At 46.9% G+C, this 18,227-nt stretch overlaps 1 protein-coding gene across 2 annotated transcripts in view; it reads left to right on the forward strand.

The window, feature by feature from the left end:
- Nucleotides 1-7,079, forward strand: part of GLRA1 (glycine receptor alpha 1) — a 38,249-nt gene extending 31,170 nt beyond the window's left edge. The window contains exons 5-9 of one of the 2 annotated variants that reach the window (XM_054642955.2): nt 69-151; nt 783-920; nt 1,659-1,873; nt 2,461-2,607; nt 5,764-7,079. In XM_054642955.2, coding sequence (XP_054498930.1) covers nt 69-151; nt 783-920; nt 1,659-1,873; nt 2,461-2,607; nt 5,764-6,078 — 898 coding nt within the window. In that variant the 3' untranslated portion in view covers nt 6,079-7,079. The remainder of the gene's footprint in view (nt 1-68; nt 152-782; nt 921-1,658; nt 1,874-2,460; nt 2,608-5,763) is intronic. The other variant, XM_077186523.1, reaches the window with a different exon arrangement.
- The last annotated feature ends 11,148 nt before the right edge of the window (nt 7,080-18,227 follow it).

Genomic DNA, 18,227 nt, shown 5'->3' on the forward strand with positions numbered 1-18,227 from the left:
TCATTTCCCCAGCCCAGCCCTCAGCAGTGCCACTGTTTGCCATGCCCTGTGCTCTCCTCTCTCCTCAGGATCACGCTGACTCTGGCCTGCCCCATGGACCTGAAGAACTTCCCCATGGACGTCCAGACGTGCATCATGCAGCTGGAAAGCTGTGAGTCCTGTGCACCTTTCAGAGAGGAGACAACTCCTTCCCCTGCTGCTCTCCCTGCCCTCTCCTTTCCCAGCTGCAGCCCGTCCCCAGCCCAGCCTCCACTGCAGAACCTCCTGCTTAGGATTTTCCATTCATTCAGCCCATGTGACACTCGCTAGAGAAGCCAAACCTCAAAAGATCCCATGTGAGGAGCCCTGGCTTGCTTGTGTCTACACTGGCCTTTCACTTTGCAGGAGAGGTGAAAGTGCTTTCAGCTGCAAGTGGGATTTTTTCTCTCTGGATGAACATCTGCCACTTGTATATGTTGCTTATCCCAAAGGAGGGAAAGATGATGAGCTCCTTCCAGAGAAAGCAGTCAAGTTGGAAACAGTAGAAAACAGTTCAGCAAGCCAAATTCAAGAAAAAAATGTTATTTATTGCAGAAAATCCATTGCAGCTCCAGTCGAGGTGGTTGCTCTGGCTCTTCCCACATGAACAAGCAGTTTTGCCTCAACCCAAATCCCATTCATGACAGCACTGTCAAGGAAGGCCAGGATGCCCCCCTGCTTCCAAGCTCTCTTCTGCAACACTGCCCCTTTCCAGATCAGTATTTAATGTGACTCATGTGGCATTTGTCCCTTCCTCTCAACAGTTGGCTACACAATGAATGATCTCATATTTGAGTGGCAAGAAAAAGGAGCAGTGCAAGTTGCTGATGGGCTGACACTGCCTCAGTTTATCCTCAAAGAAGAAAAGGACTTGAGATACTGCACGAAGCACTACAACACAGGTCAGTGCTGTTAGCCATAACTGAGGGGTTCAGTGGATAGGAATTCAGGACTGTGCATTTGCCAGAGTCTCTTGCTCTGTCTGATGGCACTCTGGCCTTGTCCTACACTTCCAGAGATAATAGACATGTGGAAACACATACAGCAAATGAAAAGCTAATGGACATAAATGTGCAAAACCTTCTTGTCCCTGGTAACAATTGCATCAATTCCAGGGTGTTTGGTTGGGATCTTCCCTCCTAGAGCCTTCTTTTGTCTTTGACATTTAAGTGACATAGGACATACTGCCAAAGGGCTTTCATTGCTATGTTAATGTTCATAGAATCCTAGAATGGTTTGGCTTGGAAGGGACCTTAAAGACCATATTGCTCCAACCCCCTGCCATGGGGACACTTTCCACTATCCCAGGTGACTCCAAGCCCTGTCCAACATGGCCTTGACCACTTCCAGAGATGGGGCAGCCACAGCTTCTCTGAGCAACTTCTGCCAGGGCCTCCCCACCCTCACAGGGAAGAATTTCATCCTAATATCTAATCTAAACCTTCTCTCTTTCAGTTTGAAGCCATTCCCTTTGTCCTATCCCTTTGCCCATTCCCTGGGTAACAGCTGTTCATTTCCTCCCCTAACAAGACCCTGGTTTAGGCAACACAAGGAAAAGGAAAATCCCCAGACAGTGGCTGAGAGCAGGAGGCTCACTGCGCCTTCCCAATAACCTCCCCTGTATCTCCCATCCTCCTCAGGCAAGTTCACCTGTATAGAAGCTCGTTTCCACCTGGAGAGGCAGATGGGATATTACTTGATCCAGATGTACATCCCCAGCCTTCTCATTGTCATTCTGTCCTGGATCTCCTTCTGGATCAACATGGATGCTGCACCTGCTCGTGTGGGCCTGGGGATCACCACCGTGCTCACCATGACCACGCAGAGCTCTGGCTCCCGAGCATCACTGCCCAAGGTAGGGAACGCCCTTGGAACGCCAGGGAATTCATGCCCCTTTTGGGGACAGCACCTAAGGAAATCCCTACACAGATCCTGCTGCTGCCTTTGCACAATTCCTGTGTAAGGACAAACAGAGCAAATTCCAGCCCCATCCTGAAAAATTTTTAATTCTCAATGACTTGCAGCAAAACCTCCCCTAAGATTCAGCACTCACCATAAATCCCCGTAACCAGGAGCTGTGCACTTTACAAACCCCTGCAACAACCACACATGGATGTGCACTCTACACTTTAGCTTTTTAGTCACTTGACCATCCTACTTTTATAACAGTACTGAATTTACCTTTATGAAGGGCTTCTGGTATGGTGGATTACTGTTTTCCTTGCATATAAACAATCACAATCAAGGCCTGAATAAATTAAAATCTGTGGAATTATTGCTACTTAAGTGACCGTGAGGAGTTTCAGTGACCTGATTACACATTCACGTTAAATGAGTGAGATTCTGGTATCCAAGAACAGATGTTAGCCATGTAAAACACCAAGTAAAAATGCATTTGGGTAAGGAAGCCACCCCATTTCTGTCTCTTTTTCTGACTCCTAGGTGTCCTATGTGAAGGCCATAGACATCTGGATGGCCGTGTGCTTGCTGTTTGTGTTCTCTGCCCTTCTGGAATACGCCGCCGTCAACTTCGTGTCCCGGCAGCACAAAGAGCTGCTCAGGTTCAGAAGGAAGAGGAGGCATCACAAGGTAATACATAAAGCATGAAGGACACAGTGAAATCTGTCCCAGCAGAACACCATGGTCAACTGAGCCAAGCCACGAGCCCCCAGGGAGGTCCCCAGTGTCTAGTCAGATGTTAAGGAGGCTCACACACCAAAAAGCAGAGCTGCCTCAATGGATTGTGCCTGTTCTAACAGCCTGCTGACCCCAGGAGTCCAGCAAGCTGGGTTTTGCTAGCTCAGCCAGAAGGGTTGTTCTCAACAGGACAAGTGTCACACAGCAGTGTTCTGGGGTGAGTTCTCCTCCCCAGAAGCTGCAGCCAGGGCTGGGGGAGGCAGGCAGGGAGGTGTGAGGGGTGTCTGTCAGAGAGCAGCATCCCCAACACAACAGCCTGCAGTAGCCCAGAGGTAAGTGACACCTCTTTTGTCTCTGCCATCTCCATGTTCAAAAGCATCTGCTTCCCAGACTGACTGCAAATTCCTCCTGGAAGGAAAGAGCTTTACTCTGAGCCTTAGCCTGCTCCATGCTTACCTGCCGTGGCTGATCCCAATCCCAATCTGAGCATGCACGCAGCTCCGACAGCTCCCCAGCCTGGGCTCCAACAGCAAACACTTCACCTCACATTAGAAAGAAACGTAAAGGTGGCTGTGATCACAAGGCCAAAGGCACTTAAGAATTGTCCCTATATAACTGGTAGAATAAGGAAAGGGGTTAGCAAAATTTCAGCACCAGGCCTGAGAGGCTGCCCTCAGGACAGCATTAAAATCCAGTACATTTTCTCTGAGAGAAAAAACAAAGACAATTTTGCTGATACAAATCTCAAGCAAGCCCATAGGTGACTACCAAGGTCTGCCTTAAATACTCCTTATAGGTATTTGTCTACTTTCCACCATCCATCCCATCCAGAAACCTTCTCCCATTCCATTGTTTCACTCTCTCAGCCATTAAAAGTCTTTCCCAGGGTCCAACCTGTCCTGCAGCAGTTCAGTGTATGCTTGCAGAACTGCTACCATTCCAGGAGGAAGTGGGGGCTGAGGAGCAGGAATACCTGCATTTTTCTAGATTTGTCTCGCTCTGCTTCAGTCATCCTATCTGCAAAACAGAAGATAATTGTTCATTTGTGCTCAACCCACTCAGGACCAGGGATGAAAAGTGTTGGACAAATGCAAGAGAAAAGAAATAACAGATGAGACCCTCAGCACCCACTGATTTTTTTTTAACCAGAACAGGGCTCTGCCATCCCAAAATCAAAAAAGCTTTGGTTCAGAAGATGCAGCTGAACAGAGGCAGAGCTAAACCCACCCACATGGATGCCTCCATAGTGCATTTATCTCTTCATCTGTATTCAGGCATCCTGTCTCTGGATCTGTGCTGTTGTATGCAGATCAGTCTATTGATAAAACAGTAAGGAGGAAAAGAAAGCTACTAATACACAGACAAGTTTGAGAGATATTTGGAGAGCTGTTGCACTCAACACAAGGCTGTTAGCACAGTCCCTGCTCAATCTCACAGCTATTTAATTGGAGCAAAGCATAAACACTTGCAAAAGCTAAATGAACAAGGCTCATCAGAAAACTAAGCTGACTGCTAATATGTAAATGAGCTAATGCAGCTGCCAAAGGCACTAATTGCTCTGTCCTGATGTCCTGACTTGTCTGGGTAGCTCTGACTGGTTTAGGCATGACACACCAGGCAAAAAAAAAGTGAGATGTTGCAGTGGTATGATTAACATGACACCATCATCAGACCCACATGGAGTGCATTTGGAAACATTTCCCAGTGTGGCTGGTGATCTTTGCCTTTCTCCTTTGCCATGGCACCTTAAAAAAGGCACTATTGTCTTCTCTAACCCCAGTACACCACTCACCAAAACAAAGCCACAGTGGCCAAAACAAAGTCACAGCCAGTGGCCCCTCAGCAATGAAAAGATTAAAAAAATCAGTAAATTAAGGATTGAGTGGTTTAGGTTAAGCCAGACATGGGCCAGTGTTTTTTGGTGCAATGGGAAAAGAGCAGAGGCAGTTTTAACCTGAACCCCTGCATTACAGACACGATGAGAAGGTCCATAAGCTCTGAGTATGGCAAAAAAACAGATGTTGATTTCATTTGGGTAGTTTTGTTTTGCCCAGCTATGGCAGTATCCTCTGTGTCCTGCTCCTCATCCCATGCAGCTGCCCATGGGATGCAGGGGCCATCCAGAAAAGACACTCTTCAAAGGACAGGGCAGGGGGCACCAGGGCACAGTGGGCAGGCAGCTACAAGGGAGGGGGCTGCAAGGGCAGTGTTAGGGGACACAGCATGGGCCAGCCTCTGCTAATGATTAATTAGTACCACTGCTCTACAATTAGCCTTGGTGACCTGAAGTCAAGAGACTTCGGATTCTGACTCTGCCTCTGCAAATCACTGCTTGAATCACTTGGACCAAACTTAGTTTTCCCTGTCATTACATCCTTGTGCTCAATAAAATAGGGTTAAATCATTCTGGGATCCCAGCAAAGCTTTCACCAAAAAACCCCAAACAGCAACACCGTTTGCCTTTAGATTAGAATGCAAATTGTACTTTTTCTCAATAATTGGCATTACCACAAGCAGCCATGTCTTACCATTGACCCACAGAAGGGCACTTCAGTTCCTCACCTAAAAGCTGGCTCCTGGGGATGGCTGTGGGGTGCTGTGGGCAGGCGAGTGAGGGCTGGTTGCACGCTGCCTGCAGAGCTCTTTTCCTGGACAGCTCCTGGCTCCTGCACATCCATGTAACTCTGTAGGAAGCCGCTGCAGCTTTGGCTACGTGAGTTACATGGAGCCCACTCCTTCTGGGCAAGCTGAAACTGCACAGGCAAAGCAAAGAAGGTGCTGATAGGAGGTGGGAGGGGGTAGGGAGAGGCAGAAGCAAAACAGGGGATGCAATTGGAAAAATGAAAGCAGTGCCACAAACCCTCCAATAGGTCAAAGACCTCCATGGGGTGGAAGTCAGTCCTGTTCTCCACGGGGTGCCTGGATCCCCTGATTTGCATCTGTGCATCACACAGCTAGCACCCCTCTATAAGGCTGATCTCCCAAGAGCAGGGGTTTGCCCAAGGGTGCCAGGGCTCAGTGGGAGCATCTTTCCCGTGCAGAGCAGGACGCGGTGTCAGCGGAGAGCCTTATAGCGAGGGTGCACTGTCTATATCTCATTTTAAGTAGAGTCCCATGCTCAATCTGTTCCAGGAGGACGAAGCTGGTGAAGGCAGGTTCAACTTCACCGCCTATGGGATGGGGCCAGCTTGCCTGCAAGCCAAGGATGGCATCTCTGTCAAGGGAGCCAACAACAACAACACGGCCAACCCGGTGCCGCCGCCGTCCCGCTCGCCCGAGGAGATGAGGAAGCTCTTCATCCAGAGAGCCAAGAAAATCGACAAGATCTCCCGCATCGGCTTCCCCATGGCCTTCCTCATCTTCAACATCTTCTACTGGATCATCTACAAGATAGTCCGCAGAGAGGACGTGCACAACCAGTGAGGGGAGGGGAGCAGCCGGGAGGGAGTGAGCAATCCTTTATATATGTGCAATAGCAATGCAGCAATGCATGAATTTAAGAATGCGGCAATATCTACTAAAAAAAAAAAAAAAACCACAAAAAAAATGGGAGGGGGGCTGGGAGGGACTTTTCATCATGTGAATTGAGGGTATCTGGCACAGGGAGGAGAAAAGAAGCTCTTGATCTGGGGAGTGCAGGGTGGGAGTTAGTTTTACAGCATAGGAAGGTGTGGATTGCTCCAGCAATCCAAGCAGTGTAATATAGTAATATATATTCATGCTTAATTATAATGCAAAAAGAAAACAAAACAAAAAAAAAGACCAACAAAAAAATCCTTTTTTTAGCCTATTAACAGCTTAGATTCTCAAGTCACTGGAATGATTCATGATTCCTTGTGCAGAAACTACTGCAATTATGCTTTATCTGACTTTTGCTATAGAAAGGCCATTCCAGTCAAGCACGTGGGGGGAAGAAGCCCTAACAAAAGGGGAAAAACACCTCAAGAAAATAATTCTGTGCTTCTCTAGGTTTTGCACTTTGAAAACTGGATAGATGGGGAAACTTAAGAAAGAGGCTGTGGATTGCTGTTTATTTTATATATTTACTTTTTTTAGTCACGGGTTTGCTGATCAAACACTTTGTGACTTTTGCATAGAGGAAAGCAAATACATTATCTCTCTCATCCCCACCAGAGAGCATCCAAAGGAAACCCAAGAAGGACATCAGGGCCTTCATCAGAAATCACAGGTACCTTCTGTCCTTTTAAACAGCCTGGCAGGATTCAAGTCCCAGGAGGCAGAAATATTATTCAGAACACTAGAAACGATGAAGGATTTTTAAAATAGTTTTTTGTTTATTTGTTTGTTCTTTTTTATTTTTCCAAACCCCTTTCTGCCATGTTTGTTTACAATGGGGGGATGGAAGCAATTGTATTTAAAATATAGAGAAAACAGGCATCTTGATGCCTTGTTTTGACAGGACCGGGCGTGTGGCAATACTGTCAGTGAGGGGGGGGGGGGGGGGCAGGTGTGTATAGAGAGAGCAGCTTTTATTTTCTGACATTTCATAGCAGTTATATTAATAGTGAAGCTGGGCCAATGGACCCAAAATTCTATTTTTGTATCTATTTTGGTGCTGCATTTACCCTGAACATGGATGGGAAGATGGAGCAGGCTGCTTTGCCCCTCTCTGCTGCCTGGCAGAGAGAGGGGGGAGGCTGGCACAGCTTGGTGGGGATGGGGACAGGGGGGAGGGAGGTGGGAAGGGGTGAGCAAAGGGGTTTCTCTTTGCCCAAGAGGTAGCACAGGTTGGCATTGGTGTTTGGGGTGGGGAGAAATGTGCCAAGCACCTCTAGGGTGTTACTTGAAAGCCTGGCTTGGGGCCTGTGGGCAAGCCAAGGGCTTGATGTCCCACTTGTCCCTCTGGGCCCCTGGGTGTGAGCTGGCTGCAGCACCCAGGGTGACTCTGTTGTGTTCGTTTGCACTTTAGGGAGAGAGGTGAAAGAGAGCATCAAGGAAGAGACAATCAGTCTGCACTGAAGCACTTGGGGTCAGCTCTGGGTTAGGCACCAAAAGAAGGCAGAGAGAAAAGTGGCACCCTCGAGGTGCATCCATTCTCCTCCCTCTCCTGGCTCAGGATGGGAGCAGGGCTGAGCGTGGTTGGGGATCTGCTGCTTGTTGTGGGAGCAGAGGCTGGAATAGCTCACAGCAAAGTGCCCTGGGACACTGCCAGGTCCAGCCTGGCCCAGGTCAGCAGCACCCAAGCCTGGGATGGGAGGTTGAAGTCATGCTTGGCCATGGGTGTCCCAACCAGCACAGAAAGAAGCAGGTGAGAGGACAAGGGAACCTGGGATCTGTCCTGCACAGGGATGATGCCAGGAGGAGAAACACCAGAGAAAACACCAAGGCTTGCTGGGGCTGAGTAGAGGGACATCCATCTCCAAGGCTGCCATTCAGCACCTTTCACCAGCACTAAAACCACTTTAGTTTAAGAGGAAAAAATTAAAAATAAAAAAAAAGGAAGGAAGGAAGGAAAGAAGGAAGAAAAGAAAGAGAAAGAAAGGACAAAAATAGAAAGAGGAAAAAAGGGAGAAAAAAGATAAAAACCACAGCGGTCGCTGTGTGGACTAGGGCCAATGTTTTGGCAAAGGCCACCCAGTTTTCTGAGTCCCTTTGTACTGCTGAGACAGGACAGGTCACAGGTCACACAGTGCGAGCATGAGCCACCAGCACATCAGCCCTTTGCCGGCACTGGAGCACAGAAATCCTGTGGGCTGAGGATTTCTCCTTCTCCTGGCAGACGGTGCTTTCCCAGGCAGGGAGATCTCAAGCAGAGGCGTTGTTTGATGCTGGGGCAACGTCCCGAGCCTTGGCTGGAGCCCAAGTCTGCTGCTGGCTCTGGGTTTTTGCTGAATTATTGAACTCTCCCCGCGTGCGCAGGGCCGGCTGTGCCAGCTGCGGTTTGTGATTGCTTCAAACGCCGCCGTGTCCTTGTCTGAGATGAAAGGCAAATCCAGGGAATTTCCTTCCCTGCCCGGCAGCACAGCAGAGGCTTGGCAACCCACATACCACAGCTCCTTCCTCGTGCAGGTGAATGGCCTCAAATTGCTGTCATTTGGGTAAAAATGTCCTGCTTCCTCACTGCCTGGACCTTGCACTTAGGAGTGGGGCAATCTGGCCATGGCTCACGCACCTTCTGTCCGCCCAGGCTACCTGGGCTGGCTCTCCAGGGCACAGCAGGGCTCCTTCCTAAAGGAGCTGCCTGTAGGTGAACAAATCCCATGCCCCATCTTCCCACCTAGCTGAGCTTTGGTCCTACATCAAACCCAAACACCGAGGGCAGGAGCAGAGCAAGGAGGAGGAAGACATTTCCACCCCACTTCATTCTGCTCCAGCTGTACAAGGGAGAATCCTGTGTTCATCCTGGACCTCCTGGGTGCAGATGCAGTTATGTGACAGCTACTGCTTCCCTGGAGCTCCAGTGCCACTTCCTGGCACAGAATAAGGCATGTAGGGACTAAAAATAATCAGACAGATGCTGTTTCTTGCCCATACTTCAGCTGCTAGTGGAGCCCATGGAAGTTTAGGGACTGAAATAAGAATCATACTCTTACCAGCCTGCCTTGGCTTCCAGTTCAGCTTTGCCAAGCTCTGGACACATCTGATGCTCACCATAAGCAGTGTTTTTTCTCTTCCTCAAGCTGCCAGTTTCCATTTGGGCCATCAGGTGACAGTGAGCAGGTCAAACCCCACCAGGAAACACATGGGAATCTTGGTGAAGGTGTGACAGTGCTGAGATAACTGGCCCAGGGATGTCCTGCCAGAGAGTTTCACCACCTAGACAAGACTTTAGACTGTCCTATGATCCCTGGCAGGTCTGGGTAGTTTTCAAAGTCAAAGGTTTTCCTCCATCTGTGCCAGGTTGTGTTTAGTCTCTGTATTGCAAAAGAACTTGTTTTGATAACTTATCTTGTCTTTAAAGTAGGCTGCTTTAATGGTGCCAGCAATTATGCTCATTAGTAAGAACACACAGGGTTTGATATTGCAGGGTAACTTCCCAGCATATTGATGGAATTTAACTCCATAAGTGTTATCTTTCCTTAAGAATGAGTCTCAGAAACAAAACCTCTGAATAAAACAGCAGTTGTCTGGCAGTAAAGAGAGAAAATTGGGTCCTAATTCACTTGGCTTCTTTGGAAAAAAAGAGCTTCATCCCAAATATTATTTCCAGATGTTGCTGGAGACGTAATGCTTTGTGAGAAGGAATTCTTTTTCCTTACACATAAATATACTTGTCCAGAGTAAAAACCCACCAACTTACTACATTGATCAGGTAGAAGAGTTCCTCCCACTTTAATACTTGATCCATCTGGGATCCCAGTGCCATGGGAGGCAGAGAGGTGCTGAAGAGGGTCCAGGAGAGAGCAGCGAGCACGTGGGCTGCTGCAATCTGCAGAGCTCAGCCTTGGCCTTGGCCAAGCACCAGCTGCCTGGGAACACTCAGGTCATTCCCTCCATGGCTCTGGTGGTGCCCTAATTCTCCTGTCTAGAAGACTTTGCTTGTCAGGCCTAGGAGACTTTGCTTCTAAAACTATCAAATAATTTCAAATGCTGAATAATCTTATATGCTCCAAACAGGAAATTTTTTTGGGGCTTTGTTTTCCTCAGACTTTTCTGGAAGCTTTTTCTTATTCTTCTGAAGATCTTTCATTTTGCAAAGCAAAGTTAATTCAAATTACACTGTTGGCTGCCCTTTATCTTGACTGTTATTTAAAGACTTCATTTCCCAGTGCTGGTAAAAAAACAGTTAGAAGCATTTACAATGTATATTTATGAAAAGAAAGGAACATATGAAAGGAGAAAAGGCTGCTTTCAGTGGTGCCATATTTTTCAAAGGTTGTATACAATCATATTTTTGTACTGTACTACCATTACTTAATAAAACATAGTTCTTCTCCCTGTGCCAAAGACAGACAATCTCTTTCAATATCCTATTCCTTACTCCAAAACCTTGATACTGGCAGCAGTGGACAGCCCAACGTGGACCCCAGTACCTGAAACCCCAATCCTGCTGCAGCATCCCACAAAGTTGAGCTCAGCAATGGAATTATCTGGTCCATTCCCAGCTTGGAAGAACCCACACATTCCTGTCTTCTTCTTCAAAGGAGGTGGATGGAAGGGGCATCTTGTGCTGCTCCTGCATCAATAGTTTTCCATTATTTGCATGGAGAGAGTGTACTAGTTGAGTAGAAAATTGAGATACTTGATTGTTCTTCAGGGTGCTAGGATGAGCACTAAAGCAGAAGCTAATAGTCATTAATTTTAGCATCTTAAATTACTTCAGGTTCTTTAAGTCTTCCCACTCCCTTCTTTCTTCCTCCTTAACAATTATTTCTTAAGGGCAGTTGCACATCTCTTGCTCAAATGAACCTGCACGAGTCTCTCACTTCATTCAAGTCTAATGCACTTCACTGTGTTCATCTCCTCTTGTTCCATTCCTGTGGGGCTCAGTTCCTCAGCACTGCAAACTTTGAAGGGCCTGGGATCAGTGTCTTGGCAAAATATGGCACTAAAACCATTTCCCAAGGCAGGCACGGTGACAGGTCCCAGGGAAGCGCTCTCATGGCCAGCCAGGCATGGAGAGGACTCCTGGGGAATGCCAAAGTGGCCACTGAGGGCTTTCTTGACTGTGCTCTGTGAAAGAAAGCAGGGTCAGTGAGAGGGAATTCAGTCTCTGGCTGTTATTCCTGTACATCTCCCTGTTTCACACTGATCCAGCTATACAGCCGCTGTTTATAGGAAATCAGCTCCTGTATTCTCAGTCCCTTACTATGGTGTGGAGCAGAGGGCCCCACCAGAAATCAGCTGCTGTGAACCAGGCAGGGTGGAAGGAGCTGTTGCACTTTTAGCAGAGAATCCACTCAGAGCTGCCCCAGCTCTGCCTGCAGGTGCTTGCAGTGGCTGAGACCTTCTCCCATGGGAGCTGCTGGCACGAGCAGCCCTGGGGTGATGCCCTCAGGTGATCCAGGCTGCAGGAGCACTGAAAGGCACAGCCCAGGTTGGAGGCACCAGAGGGAAGCAGAGCCTGTGCCAGGTGGGGAATGCTGACCTGAGAGCCCCCAAGCCCAGGAACAATGACCTCTCTGTTTGCAGCTTTCCTGCTTCAGCTCCTGCCTCCCCTGATCACACTGTCCCAGCACCACCTGCCTGCTGCTGGAACATTGGAAAGGACACAAACCACAGGGCAGGAAACAACAAGATTTCAGCCCCCAGCAGAGGAAATTACAGGTTAAATTGTCAAATGAGGGTCCTGGCAAAGAGTGGCAGAGAACAGGAAGGGGAAGGAAAAGCACTAGGAGAGGTTTAGTTTGCATGCCACATCACTCCTGCCATCCAAGGCCAACAGGGCCAACAAGGATGGTGTAAGGAGGGAATTATATGATTGTATTAAAATATGACCATCAAGTCTGACAAACCTAAGCTGCAGTCCTTGTGCACTTCAGTGCCAGGTTTCTGAGCAGAAATGACAAGGGAGTTTTAGGTTTGTGGTATTCCTGCTCCTGGGTCTGTTGCAGACAGTGCTGAAGCCCATCCTGGGATAGGACTGGGTCCCAGCAGTGCTGGGGCTGGGTCAGCTGTGGTTTGACCCAGACCACACACAGGGAGAGGGAACAGATGGAACAGATTCAGCACAAGCTGATGTTGCCACTCTAGGGAAAGGCAGGGGATTGCTGTGTGTGGGTTTAACAATCCCTGCAGCACTCAGAGCCTCAAAAAGCACAAGGGAGAGGGAGCAGCAGCTCCCAGCCAGGAGAGGGGACACAAACCCTGTCCCCAGACTGAGGGTCAAGTATGTCAGTGCTTCCAGTATAATATCATCCATGTTTTCCTGGGCAGAGGATGATACCAGCATAAATAAGCCATCAGCACAGCATGAATTTAGCTTTTATTTACAGATTTTCCACTTGAATTGCGTAAGTAGCTTAAGTCAAACAAGGACATCCTCCTCACCTATCCAGGAAACTGGGGCATGAGGTATCACCAGTAACCACATGCCCAGGCTGTGATCATGTCACTGCTGTGGCACATGAGTCAAGTTTGGCACAAGCAGGGGCAGGCAGAGCTGCCTGGAGCTGCCAGGTCTGAGGCACACAGAGCTCACAGGTAATTTTTGCTGCTGAGCTTTTGGGAAGCTGGGCCCAGGACTGTTATCACTGTAGCAAGCCAAAATCCCCTTCCCCAGAGGGTCTGTGGGAGAATATCTGCCTTATCCAGGCACTTGGTGACACTGCAGCACTGCTGGGTTACCTGTCTGACAAAAACATGAATCAGGCTTTAGGCTGCAACCAGCCGAGCCAGATGGCCTAGGTTAAACACACCACAGGATTTGGGCACTAAATTACTGCTCCAGGTTCAAGCCTGAACCACCTTTGCAGTGATGACACCATCACAGTCACAATTACAGTGGAGGCCTGGTAACTGCTTAAAGCAGCAAGGTTCTGTCAGAGCCCTGCACACATCAGCAGGGCCAGGCCTGCAATGGGAACAGAACTGGGGCCTGGGCTCCAGAGTTTCTTGCTTGGCACCTAATTCCAAAACACTGACCTTTCCTGAATGAAAAATGTACAATAACAAAGATTGTGCCACGGGTGGTGCCTTAGCCACCTCCCCTGGGCATGCACTCACACATTCTCAGAAGTGTCCTCACTACATTACTGGGGCTGGGGTGAAGAACTGAGGAGTTCCTGAGGAGCAGGGCCAGCTCTGGAGCTTGTGATGTGCCACAACCATGTTGTGACCTCAGCCAGGTCCACTCTGCTGAGGCTGCACTGTTAGAAAATAGAAGAGTCCTGAGAGTTCAGCTCCCCAGCCAAGAGTAGAGTGAAGGCAGGGATCTGAAAAGAGAAAGGAAGAGCAGGTCAAGGATTGTGTAAGGGAGAGGAACCTGTAGTACTCACTCTTTGCTGTAGTTAAGTGCAGTCACTGCAATCAACATGGTCATACTGGGAGTCAAGTCTTTAAATACTGCTGCTTATTTCTTGAGGGGCTGGAAAGATAATTCAGGAGTCTGGACTTGTCCCATGGAGGAAGACATGGGACAGCATGGGCAGTGTCACCTCTAAAAGCAGGGCTTGAGAGACCAGCAAGGAAAGGAAGTAGAGAGGGGACAGCCCCTGTTACCTGAGAATGGTGCTGGGATCACACCTTGCTGCATGCCAAGGTGTGGGACATGGGTACATCCTTCACAGGCAGGAGTGTGACCATCCTGGCAAGTCCTTGGTCAGATGCATGCCTCCACTTGCCATCAATCCCACTTGTGATCAGGATAACTAGAATAATTAAAAAAAAAAAATCACTAATGACTTAGGCTGTTGTTACATCCTCTCTTTACCATTTTAAGTGGCTGTGGCCAGTCCCTTGGTCACAGCAGTAGGCTCAGCTGTACAAGAGATGCTCAGCAAGAGGCTGACCCAACAAAGGGAGCAAAGGGAGCAGAAGTTCCTTTGCCTTGTGCTTATCTAGGCCAAGGAAACAACTGAACCAGGGCTTTGAAACACTCTGCCTACACTGAATCTGTACTTTTCTTTCTATTCCAATCTTCCCACATCTGGTATGCTTTTGTCCAGAAGACTGTCATTCTTCCAATTCTAGGGTTAGATCAGAAGAGAAAATAAGCTCAGAAACAGCATGGGCCAAGCTGACAATTCCCCAGGTTAACCTGCTCAGAGTGGAGAACTGTGAAAACAGCATCTCCACATCCAGATGTCCCATCCCACCCCATTCACAGCCCTCCAGTCCTGACCAGTGCCACTTAATTTGACAGGGCATTTAAAAGTCACACACACATTTCAGAACAATAATTGATCCATAATCCTTACATCAGGTCACAACAGCAGGTTAATCTGGGGATCTGTCAGCTTTGGGAGCGTTCAAATTGTAATTTTTGGGAAACAAACATTAAGATCCAAACAGTGATGTTACGTGAGAATTTGAGAGGCAGGTAAGCAGTTAACCTTCCCCTCACTGGGAAGAGTGACCTGTTGTGCTTGAACTCTGCCTCTGAGCTCCTTCTCACTGTACAACCAGCCTGGTGGCCCCTGTGACCAGGGCAGGGGGTCAGGGGACACCAGCAGCTCCAGAGGCACCTGAGGCACAGAGGCCAAGGGACAAACCTCACCACATGCATGTGGAATGAATGATCCTGGAAAATGCACCACCTGGAGCATCTCAAGCCTACTGTGAAATGGAATTCCCACAAAAAGAGAAGTTTGTGTGGATCCCAAGTCTGGCCATGACACACTGACAGCTCTAATCATGGCCAGAGCTCTCCTCTTCTTTCATGGACTTATTGAGCTGCAGCAAAGGTTTGACTGTTTCAAAAGAACTGAAATAGGAGGTAACTGTGCTAAAAGCCATTTATACTTGTGTGTGTGAGAGAGATACAGCAAAACTTCAGTGGATTAAGAGACTGAGAGAAGTCGAGACAAAGCAACACACAGAGGACTTCACCTAAAAATGGCCTGACACGCAAAGGTCACTGCACTCCATCGCAGTTTGCCATCCTGCAGCATTGGTGACACCACTCTGGAAGCAGCCTTGGAACCCTGAAGATGCACAAGCCTGTCCCAGTTTGTCACCACCCACCTGAGATCAAACCACAGCCACGAACAGGCTAAACATCGTGGACAGTGACATTTTATGGACTGTGTTGTCTCTCACCATCTACCACAGTGTACAGCATATCATGCTTGTTAAATTATAGCTAAGGAGTAATGAAAAACTTACACTTAAGTGACATAAAAAAAGGGGAGAGGACCCACAAATTTCTCCCATCCAACTATAAACGCACACCCATTTACATTGTTTTGTAAATGAATTTAGAAGAAAAATAAAAATATTAAGATATTTCTCTTCAGGACAACCATTGCACATTTGGTTTTGCTTTGGAGGGGAGATAGAAACACACACAGCAGGAATACTCTCCAATTGAAAATATGCAAAACAAATAGAAGTGGGAAGAGTTCAGCACCTAGACAGCATTTTCCTTCTGTCCTTAATAAACATTATCTCAGTTTCCCACAGCATTTACTTCACTAGTCAAACCCTCAAAATCTGGTATCTAGGAAGAACACCTCACAAAAACTTCAGAAAAAAAAAGCCTATTAAGCAGTGGCATTGTACTGCCTTATTTTCTGTATCTCTCCCATCTGCAAGCCATTTGTATGAAGAAAATCTTTGTTTCCAAAACTTGGCTTCCTAAAGCTCATTTGTTCCCAAACACAACAGCGCCTTGGTGCTGTTTACAGCAGGGGCAGCCAGAGGCTGGGCTGGCTCAGCAGCAGCAGTGGAGATGTTCCAGGGTGTCCCATCCCTCTGCCAGCACTCCCTGTCCCCAGGGAGGGCAATGCCAGCCACCCTCCCTCAGGGTTAGAATGTGGGGTTTAACACAGACCCAAAGCTTGGCTCTAGGACAGAGCCTCTTGACACACAGGTCCACCACAGCCCTGGTATCAGCGTTCTTTTGTAAGTACTGAATCCAGATTGGAGCTATTTATGTGGGGTTTCATGTGCTTGCTAAAAAAACAAACAAACAAACAAAAAGGATGTTTTCCCAACATTGTTCATCAACGGGAAAGGATGGCAACAAGGTCAGAGTGTTTTCCTTCTTCAATCTTATCAAGATCTCAGAAGCAGTGACATTAAATTGACCCAGTTTGATCAACTTTTCAGCATAAGAAAAAGGAACAGCTGCTCTTAACAGGACAAAACTCATGTCCCTTTAACTTCACATGAGCATCTTTAAAACAATGGAAGAGCTGCATATGCAGCTGTTTTCCCTTTCTTCTTTGCAAGCTGGGTGCTGAAATATCCACATTTCACAGGAGATAATCAGAAAAATATTCAGAGTAAGAATCCCTGGAGTTATTGTAAGAAGGAGGAAAGAAGTGGGCAATGCAAGTGCTCTCTGAGTACCTCTACTGGTTCATTTAGACAAGCTGAAAAAAGAATGGAAAAGTCAGTGCTTTTTAATTTTCATGCTACTCTCCCTTCAAGAAAAAAGGAGACAGGTGAGAAATACAAAATATAAAATACAGTTGTATTTAAAACATAAGAGGTAAGATTTTTCAAAATTAATAAATCAGCCTAATCATTAAGTACTTACATATCTTCTCCCTACCCACCTTAAAAAGGGATGTCCCTGTATTTTCTGTATGAATTTACTATATATACATATGTATAAATCTATACATACACAAAATTGGTATGGCCTTACACTCCATTTAAGGATATTTTGCTACATGGGTCAGAGTGCAAAGCAATTGCTTCCTTCAAATCAGTATTTTTACATCATGAAGACATAATCCTGTAACTTAGACAATTTGCATGACCACACAGCCACAGTGGCAAATTATTTTTCTGGCTTGTAAAAAAAAATTTTAAAACAGAAGTTCTATTTCAGCAGTTTGAAGATGGAATGTAAAGTTTCTGCTGTTAAATGTATATAAAATATATTTATTGAATCATACATTCATGCTGATTCCAATAAAAAAAAATTAAAGATTTTTCTGAAATTTCTCTCCATGGATTTTGTACTGCTGGTTGTTCCACACAGCAGCTGGAAACACAAAGAAAAATGTATTTCTTGTACTATTTTGCAAGCTAGGACATTATTTATAGATAGCTTTAACGTTCTTAGTAGAAGGAGTGACCTTGGTACAGACACCAAAAACAACATTTCAGAATGCAGGACTCACACTGAATCACAAAGGTGGTCACAATAAAGTGTTTTTCCTTCCACTGTCAGGTGCTTTGTCAAGTTTGAAATATCACTAGTGGAACAGCAGGTCCCTCTTGGTTTGGCAAATGGCATTTTGTGACAGGAAATAGAAAGGTAGCATCCTGCCCTTCAAATTTATTCTGAGAACGTGCCATGACTCTAAAAACTGTCTCTAAGTGATGATGGAGTTGGAAAGAATTTTACTGTTTCATGTCTCATAACCAAAAAACTTATTTGTGGACCAACTTTCCTCATTCTTCCATATGACATTCAAATAAGGATAAAGATCTTGGTGTTGGGAAACAAAATCAGTGAGGGAATTCCTTCTTCCGACAGCACACACAGCTTAAAACTTCACAGTGTGTGCTCCTATCCCCAGAAAAAAACCTCATAATGGAGCAAAAACAGTTTAAAAATATGCCCTTCCATGATGTGCAGAATAAGCAGCTGCAGAGATCAACTCCAGATCTTCATACCTGCACCCAGAGCCATCCTTTTCACTATGCACAGTGAACTCCCAGGTCTCAAGGGCATCTCTGCCATGTGGCACCAGAGGGAAGCTGCTCAGACTGAAGTCAGAGCTCACTGTTAGCACACAGGCTGTTTTCTACCTCAGGAGTGAATCCTCTCTGCCAAGCTCACCACTTCCACACTCACCTGTATGTGGACAGTGGACACCCAGCAACACCAGAGCTTTAGTCTCAGCAAATTTAAAGAAAAATAAGAAAATAAAGGGCCCTGCAGAGCAAGGAAGTGATCCCAGTCTGAATCCTGAAATGCAGAACCAACATCTGCATTCCCAAACACACAAAGATCTCAGGTCAGCTTTACAAAACAGCCCCACACAAGTCTG

Source organism: Agelaius phoeniceus, chromosome 15 (assembly GCF_051311805.1).
Source record: "Agelaius phoeniceus isolate bAgePho1 chromosome 15, bAgePho1.hap1, whole genome shotgun sequence".
Classification (NCBI taxonomy): domain Eukaryota; kingdom Metazoa; phylum Chordata; class Aves; order Passeriformes; family Icteridae; genus Agelaius; species Agelaius phoeniceus.